This window comes from Abrus precatorius, unplaced genomic scaffold, assembly GCF_003935025.1.
Source record: "Abrus precatorius isolate BTA unplaced genomic scaffold, Abrus_2018 Scaffold6, whole genome shotgun sequence".
NCBI lineage: Eukaryota > Viridiplantae > Streptophyta > Magnoliopsida > Fabales > Fabaceae > Abrus > Abrus precatorius.
Genome location: NW_020874406.1, coordinates 25,108,877 through 25,117,914, shown reverse-complemented (window position 1 = coordinate 25,117,914; position 9,038 = coordinate 25,108,877). Strand labels below are relative to the sequence as shown.

At 36.5% G+C, this 9,038-nt stretch overlaps 1 protein-coding gene across 2 annotated transcripts; it reads left to right on the top strand.

Moving 5' to 3' along the window:
• The first annotated feature begins 1,514 nt into the window (after positions 1-1,514).
• Positions 1,515-8,020, top strand: LOC113868973 (lysine-specific demethylase JMJ706-like). 2 transcript variants are annotated; one of them, XM_027505015.1, is made up of 11 exons: positions 1,515-1,925; positions 3,113-3,455; positions 4,193-4,349; positions 4,434-4,653; positions 4,810-4,863; positions 4,942-5,021; positions 5,131-5,408; positions 5,516-5,911; positions 6,216-6,643; positions 6,765-7,046; positions 7,197-8,019. In XM_027505015.1, exons 1-11 carry the CDS (start codon positions 1,923-1,925, stop codon positions 7,533-7,535), a joined length of 2,580 nt encoding a protein of 859 aa, XP_027360816.1. In that variant the 5' UTR covers positions 1,515-1,922; the 3' UTR covers positions 7,536-8,019. The 2 variants fall into 2 exon arrangements, with proteins under 2 accessions (XP_027360816.1, XP_027360817.1); XM_027505016.1 differs by lacking the exon at positions 1,515-1,925 and adding an exon at positions 2,564-2,925 and having other exon boundaries at positions 7,197-8,020.
• The last annotated feature ends 1,018 nt before the right edge of the window (positions 8,021-9,038 follow it).

The following is a 9,038-nucleotide window of genomic DNA, read 5'->3' as shown; positions in this document are numbered from 1 at the left end:
ACCACTGCGTGTTACACTAAAACATGCCCAGCAAGCTTTCTATAAGCCGAGCCGCCAAATAGACCATTATCAAAGCTTCGTTTTCGCTGACTCTGTGGAATTCTAATCATTAGCCCAACCTCCGCGTAACAAAAAGCTCAAAAGAACAAACTAGCCAATAGATAGGGGAGAGAGAATTCGCCACCGGAAACCGGAAAACCATTACCACATGTGGTTTTTTTACTCTATTTATCTGTTTTTTTTTTTTTATAAATATTGTTAATAAGCGATACATTGATTAAAAAATATTTATTTAATTTGAAAAATAGGAGTAAACTTTTATTTACAATTTAAAATTATAATTATTTATTTTATTTATTTGTTTAGCTCATGAACAAGAATAACCGTTAATTCGCTATTGAATCTATTGATACTAGTCACTAAATCCTTCCCTTAATTTGCAGGAATAAATAAGAAAGTTCCAAACGAAATAGGCAATTTGCATTAGAAGCATGGCACAAGAACTTCTCGTGAGGACGAGAGGTGGGTTCTGTTCTGTGGCTGGGCCCTATCGTTTCCTTTGCTACAGGATGGGACACCTTGGGAACCCTGTTGTAACCGCCAGCTATTTCCGTTCTGGCCACCACCCCTAGTGGCACAGAAAATCCACCAAACCATACCCTCATCCGCATGCCGCGTGTATCTCCTGCTCACAACAAAACGCCACGTGTCGGTCCTAGCTTGTCCCTTGGCACCACGCCAGGTCACGCATTGCGGTAGTTCACTCACATTACGAAAGTCACTTCGCATGTGACGAACCCCCCAAATCCCAGAAATGCCCTTCGACATTGTGTTAACGGGACAAACCGAACGATGAGAAAATAGTCATTTCGAGTTCGAAGGCTTAACTAACTGGAAGGTAGGTGAGAGTTATCCTGTACAGGTCGGCAGTTGAACAGAAAAAGTACACGTGCCTCTGTGGGCTTCTTGATTCGGGAGAGTTCACGTACATTGGACGGTTCCAAGTAAACGACGAAGAAAATCAACGGTTCGATGTCAAACTTGTCTACATAACTGACTTCAGTCTTATCGCACGTGATCATTCCCTTCTTCCTGCCAGTTTCTTTTCCTCTGACCGGTACAGAAGCCAGACCTCATCGATAATACCGTTCCCTTTCATTTACCAAATTACCCCTATGACATTGTAGCAATTACCGGCTCTTCAATTCTGACCCGCCAATAAATCCTACTTAACAGTGACGGTGATTCTGTCATTACACGGAACGGAGAAACCTTCAATAATCGCGTTTACACTCAAAACGCGTTTTGGAATTTGGACGGCAAGTTTTGTTTTCGTTGAACCACCTAACAACCACCACCACTTCTCCTCAAAGTTTCTTTAATTTTATAATTTTTTAATAAAAATGAATAATTAAAAGCCCTTTCTTTATTCGGTTTTCAGAGCTAATAAAGCGTTAATTATTTTAGAGTATAAAACTATAAATTATCCCTTCCTTACCCTTTTTCGGTTTTCTAAGCATTCCCTTCCTCTCTTTCCTCATCCTCTATTCCTCTCCGTTTTCTGGCCTTGCCGGTAAACGTCTACCGTCGCCGGAAAACCGCTTTCTGTTTCCACACCTTGTTTTGCGCCTCCAGTTAAAGCTGGTCGCGGTCTTCCTATTGACGCGTTTGCATTCTCTCGCAATTTGCTGTGGTAGCTCCTACCAGGCGTTGGATCTCTCTGTGACGCGGTATCAGCCTTGTATTCGGCGTTCTTCGAGAATGTGGCGAGCCTGGTTGTCGTTCAAGGCTCGCTCTTAATCTGCATCGTTCAGGATCGTGGTTTAGGGTTTAGATTTGGATTTGGCGTTGCTATTGTTTCTCGCGATTCCTTGTTCTAGCTAACGAAGACGGAGGCCTACAGGGAGCGACTTCGTAATGAAATGGTAGGTCAATCGTGTTTTGCTGAAAAAAATTATCTGTATCACCGTTTTATTTGGTGTTTGATTTATCAATGCTTGAAACTCTCTAGAAAATGTGTCTTCCTCATGTTCATCGTTCAGATCTCGGACATTGTTATACTTTTTTACAATATGGATGCGTTTTCTCTTGTTTTGTTAGCCTGAATGATGATATTTTCAAGTCGCTTCTCGTAATTAGTGTTTTTTTCCTTTGCCTTTTGTATATCAAGTTCAGAGTGAGATATAATTCATGATCTTGAGGGATGCTTAAGGTGCATTTTGCGAGAGTGGATTTTTTCCTCCAATAAGGGAATCATAGTTCTCTGAAATTTATTCGAAAAATAGGAAAAAGGGAACATGGTTTTTCTTTTTTTCTTTTTTTCCGTGTCCAAAATCGGAATTTTGGAAATTTTGCTTAATCAATGATTAATAATTTTCTAGGCCTATCTTTTTTCTTTCCTTTTGTGTGTGGAAATTTATGCGAGTAATACTCACCTTTTGTTTGATTGGTTTTTGTTAAGGTGGAAATAATGATGTTGAGAGGAGTAAACTATTCAATTTTCAGCGCATGCATTTGTTGAATATTTCTTTAAGATAATTTTTTGTTGACTCATTTGCTTCTCGTGGTTCTAAATTCGGATAAATTTTTTATCCCCTTTTTTTGCCCTTCTTAGAGGTTACTTTTCTGAATGAGGCGATTTACGTTTGACCTCATAATACTGTTTTGGTTGTTCGAGAATGTTTGTGACTCTGGTTGCCTTGTAACGAACGCCCTATTCATCTAGTAATCGACTCTTCAATGGTAATATACCAATTAAGGTCGAATTTGTTTCGGCCCTGGATTACTTTTCGTTTATTTGAGTTCAAAATTCAGCCTCTCTCTCCGTTGAACTATACCTTTACAACTGAAGGGAGCTACTGCATCAGAAATGATGCTTTGCATTGAGACCCCTATGGTTCCTTTCAAGAGCTACCGGCCAATGATGTGCGTGAGTTTTTGTACCATAGTTGAAAGTTCCCGTGATGCTAATAAAATATATTCTTCAAGCCGTTCATTGATGATCATTTTACATCTATTGAGTTTCACGTTATTGTGATTCAATTTTGTTTTCTTTTGTCTTACTTTCAAATACCTGCTAATCTGAGTATGACATGTTTGACATATCTAACAGGTGGAAAGAAGAGTGACTTTATCAAAGGAAGCTAGAAATGGGTTAGAATTTTCGAAGCGCAAAAGGCTTCAACGTGCAAAATCCGTCACTGCCACCCAGACAAGTATTGCTAATATGATGAACAGAAGCGGAGGAGATGCTTTAAGTGCTTCAGCATCATGTGGCATGAGATTGCATGGTAATGCAGATGCCTTTTTCAAGCGGAAGGTGGATAAGTTTGATACAAGTGATCTGGAATGGACTGATAAAGTTCCGGAGTGTCCTGTGTATTCACCAACAAAAGAGGAATTTGAGGATCCTTTGATTTATTTGCAAAAAATAGCTCCTGAAGCTTCTAAATATGGTATGGGGTTTAGTCTGTTGAATATTTATTTGTTTTTACTGTGTATTGACTTAAGTACGGCATTGACAGACACAAAAGCAGGCTTCCTGAATGCTTGTGTCACTTCTTAAATCCACTTTTGGGTGTGTTTGGGAGGGTGTTGATTGTTTGTGTTGTAAAAGATAAAATCATTATATAATGAGGATAGTGGATTCTGAAAACTTCTGTGCGCTTATTTTAAATAAGTTTTAGCCTTAAAAATTGGTTTGTTATATTTTTGCTTTATTTGTGTATTAGTTTAATACAATTTAATATTCTCAACTGTCCTTTTTAGGAACTTCCAGATTTGTTCATAAAATTATGGTCTATGATGTTGTGCTGTTGGTCTATATTCTAATTATAGCTAGTAGATATTTATCTAAAATTAACAAGAGGATGACCATTGTTTTGTGGCTTGAAAATTTAATATGAATAAATGAACTCTAAACAAAAAGTCAATTGACTAATGGACATGTTGTGAAGATGTTAGTTAAAATGAATTGTCTCTCAATCTTGTCTCCTTGCCACCACCCTAATGTCAATACTTAAGGTTTTCATCAATCCATCTTTAGTAATGAGAGGATTTATCATAGATTATTTGGAATTAGAAAGCAAAGCTATATCGTCGACTTAATGAAATAGACCAGATATCACTAAATCAGTAGCGTGATTAAATGGTGACCTGTTTTCCATTTTAATGAACCTATGATAAATTCCAGGTATTTGCAAGATTATTTCGCCTTTGAGTGCTTCAGTACCTGCTGGGGTGGTTTTAATGAAGGAGAAAGCAGGATTCAAGTTTACAACTAGAGTGCAGCCCCTTCGCCTTGCTGAATGGGATACTGAAGACAAAGTCACATTTTTCATGAGTGGAAGGTCAGTTTTCCTGTTGTGAATGTTAATATTTGTAATTTCAATTATAGTATTACTTTTTCTGATTAATATGTGTAATTTAATCAGAAATTATACATTTCGCGATTTTGAGAAAATGGCAAACAAGGTTTTTGCACGAAGATATTGCAGTGCTGGATGTCTTCCTGCCACTTACTTGGAAAAAGAGTTTTGGCATGAAATTGGTTGTGGGAAGATGGAAACTGTTGAATATGCATGTGATGTTGATGGCAGTGCCTTTTCAACTTCACGCACTGACCAGCTTGGTAACAGCAAATGGAATTTGAAGGTGTTAATTTTATTAGTGTCTCTCTTTTGTTTTTATCCTTTACTGTGTTTAAATATCTTTATTTATAGAAGAGGAAAATTGGACAAAGCGATGCTTTTCACATTTCCTTTGGTGTTATAATTAACATTCTCAACACTTCCCTCTCTATGATCTCAGAAACTTTCAAGGTTGCCGAAATCAATTTTACGGCTCTTGGAAACATCAATTCCGGTATGACAATTTTATGTGTTGGTCAAAGTCATTTTTTTACTTTACTTTTTACATTACTTATATAGGGTTTTATTTTAGGGAGTAACGGAACCCATGCTATACATTGGAATGCTGTTTAGTATGTTTGCTTGGCACGTGGAGGATCATTATTTGTACAGGTAAATGTTACTTATTTTGGGAATTAACTGTGACTAACTTCATCACAATTAAAGACTTCCTTCTTCAATTGTTTATTAATGATGTTAATACATTATACTTTTATGACAGCATTAATTACCATCATTGTGGGGCATCAAAATCATGGTACGGCATTCCGGGTCATGCAGCTCTGGAATTTGAAAGGGTGGTGAGAGAACATGTGTATACTAACGATATTTTGTCAAGTGATGGGGAAGATGGAGCCTTTGATGTTCTACTGGGGAAAACTACACTATTTCCACCAAATATTTTGTTGGAGCATGGAGTCCCTGTTTACAAGGCTGTTCAAAAGCCGGGGGAGTTTATTATAACCTTCCCTAGAGCATATCATGCTGGCTTCAGTCATGGTTAGATTTACTCATTTCAATTATAGAATGATATCTCACTTCCTGCTTCCACCCAGTTATCGCATGTTAAACACAAATTAATTTTCCATATCCTCATTAAATTCTAGGTTTCAACTGTGGAGAAGCAGTGAATTTTGCAATTGGTGATTGGTTTCCTTTAGGGGCTATTGCTAGCAGAAGATATGCGCTTCTTAACAGGGTTCCTTTGCTGCCCCATGAAGAACTTCTATGCAAAGAAGCGATGCTTCTTCATACATGCTTGGAACTTGAAGATTCAGACTTTCCCTCTTCAGACTTGTTTTCTCATAATAGCATTAAGATTTCATTTGTTAATTTGATGCGTTTCCAGCATTGTGCTCGTTGGTTGCTTATGAAATCAAGGGCATGTATAAGTATCTCTTCTCATTCCCATGGCACAATTCTCTGTAGCCTCTGCAAACGTGACTGTTATATAGCTTATGTTGACTGCAACTGTCACATGCATCCTGTATGCCTACGTCATGGTAAGCTTTGTTCATTGTTATTTACTAATATGGCATTTTGAGCTTGATTATATTTGGCTGTCACATTTTTGTTTGATCCCATGCTTAATACTATTTACCATATATCTGGTTATGAGTTTATAACCCCTCAATGGCCAATCGATTCTTCAATATCCTATGACATTATATTGAGAAAACATTATCTTGAGTCTTGACCATAGGATAAATTTATGGACACAATGGATTTTTCAGATGATTATCTTACATACTTGTTTGATGATACAACCTTTTCGATTTTAATGTCTTATAATTTTGAAAAATTCAGATGTTGATTCTCTTGACTTCATCTGTGGGAGCAAACACACTCTTTATTTGAGGGATGATATCATGGATATGGAAGCTGCAGCCAAGATGTTTGAACATGAAGATGGGATATTGAATGAGATAAGCAAGCAAACCAAAAGTGACCAAAACATGTATTCATATCCTTTGTCAAACATGTTTCAGAGAGCTGAGGCTAATGGATACACACCTTATTGTGAGCTAAAACTTGACTCTGTTATTGAATTTTACACAACTCCAGAACACTCAACAAATAACAATCAACAAGAGTACAGTACACAGACTCAATCTGTCTTCAGGCATTGCTCTGAAAATCATAAGCCAGTTGTGTCTGAGGTTTCCTTTTCTTCGGCTGCATCCACTCTTTGCTCTCTTTCAGAACCTCTCGAGAGCACATTTGGTCCCAAAAATGTAGGTCCTTCGAATATGGTTTTTGATTATTGTCATTTAATATTATTGCATTGAGATTTGAACTGCTCTTACTGATTCATGAACTAAAGCTCTTGTCTGTTTATTATTCATTTGCTATCAGGTTGAGGGGTATACCGATGCCAATTCAGGCATTGCTGATTTTGAAGATTTTGGTGAAAGAATATCCAACAGTGCATGTGAATCTTCAGTATCCCCTGCTTTGTACCACGAAAGCTCAGTTAAACCGCAAGGTGATGATCTTCAGCGATTTGACACAACGCCCATTGTGGATGAGAATGATGACTCTGATTCAGAAATATTTAGGGTAAAGCGCCCTTCCTCTCTGAAAGCAGAGAGGAGAAGTATGAATGATGCTGTGTCTTCAAAGAATTCTGAGCAGCAGGTATTATCAAATATTTCGTTGATGAAATCAGTTCATCATGTATATCAGTATATCTAATGACTATTCTATCACTAAGCAATTCTACTTACATTCCCAATATTTCCTATGTTTCCCTGGCTTACTATCTAATTTGCCCTACGAATGCATCAGGGACTTAAACGACTGAAGAAAGTCCTTCCCGAAGGAAAAAGTGGGCAACCAATGGGTTTAAGCCGAACCAATGAATCAAGTTACAAATATAGTCACCCTGTTAGCCATAAAATTGATGGCGAAATTTCCTCCAGAGACAGATTTGCAAGGGGTAATGGTATTCCCGTTTCTATAAGATATAGGAAGTTAGGCAACGAGGAAATAAGTATGCAACGAGATCACCACCGGGGAGAGAGGTTGCAGCAAACTCTTAGGGAGCCGCCTTCCATTGAGATGGGGCCAAAGCGCCTTAAAGTTCGAGGCCCTTCATTTTTAGGCTTAGAGAGCAGATTGAATTGAAGTTTCAGGTTGCCTCGTATGATTGCGGAACGCCATCGAGAGTCTGACTTTGCTAACTTCATTTAGCTTATGGGCTTTCTAACAACACAGTAAATCCAAATGATTGATTGAGGAAGCAGCGGCAAGATATTAACCTATTAGAATATGAATTTACATTCTTTGTGCAGACCTAACATTTGGGCATTCTGCACGGGTGGTGATCCTTTGGGTTCTCGGGCCGAGGTGTTTTTCCAACTTTGGTTGGTGAACCTGACTTGCAATGTTAGGACTTAGAAATTGGGTTAGCGTCATTTGTTTCTTTGTAAATTGGTTTTCTTCGCATCAGTCGTTTAGGTTTTCTTAGTAACGTGGGCGTCTCCATTGTTTTCTCATTAAATTCTATCAGCTGCTTCCCCATTTAATGTTAATCCATTCTTTTTGTAGCAACAGGTCCTTTGTACCTAGAACTACTTGAATAAAGTTAAAGTAAAATTCTCATTTTCTCTATATATTCCATTCATACGTCTCATTTTCTTTAACATTTTTAATATATTTTAATTGTTAGTTACAATTTATTAAAATTTACGAATGTGTTAAGTAAAAGTAATTAAATTAAGAGTAAAAATGATTAAACTTAAAATGAAATTATGTTTTTTATATTTTTTATATTTTTATTTTAATTAATAATAAAAAATGTCCTACATAATATGTTCTTGACATTTCTCTTTTTATTTTTAGGGTTTGAATGCAGTGTTCTTTCTCAGATTACTATTTTTGTCAAGATAATCTTTAGTAGACCATACAACTGCTAAGAGCAATGCCATCTATTCCAACCCAGAAAATGTCATCGAGTTGAATTGCTGGAAAAAGATGCACGGCATGCGTTAATTACTTTCCCATGTTGACTGATGATTGTACTGTTTTATTTAATAATACTAGGTTGGAGCTTAATCCAAAATAATACTTATTTCAATCTTAAATAAAACTTACTCTCTAGATTGTTTTTGGATCTAGATTTTGTTTAAGTGAAAATAAACTCACTTAAGAAAAATACAAAAAACATAATTTTTTTATAAAATTAGTTTAAGCAAATTTTTTTAACTTAAACAAATTTTATAAATTTCTTTAAGTAAATTATTTTGGCTTAAAGCAAATTTTGCATTTTTTACTCAATCTTTTTTTCTCATTCTCTCCATGTATAACATTCTCTCATCAACTTCTGTATTTAATTTTTTTAAACTTCTATATTTAACTTTCTTTCTTCTCTCATGTCATACTCTTTTTTTTTTTTTTCAACTCTCTTTTCCCTTCATCCTAGTCAACTTCTCTTTTCCTTTTTCCACTTTCACTTTACCACATACTTATCTTTCCCTCTTTTCTCCATACTCAATTCTCCACCTTCTGTCCCTCCACCACCGTCACTGCTATACCACCAGTTCTTATCTTTATCCATTCTATGTTCTCGCTTTCTCCCACACAACATTTATCTTTTTAAATGCACAAAATTCGTTGAATTAAAAAAAA

Bases quoted from the DNA above. Each gene is read 5' to 3' on its own strand.
- LOC113868973 (XM_027505015.1), top strand. The intron at 4,864-4,941 runs GTATGACAATTT...GTTTTATTTTAG, and splicing joins TCTTGGAAACATCAATTCCG to GGAGTAACGGAACCCATGCT. The intron at 6,644-6,764 runs GTAGGTCCTTCG...ATTTGCTATCAG, and splicing joins GCACATTTGGTCCCAAAAAT to GTTGAGGGGTATACCGATGC.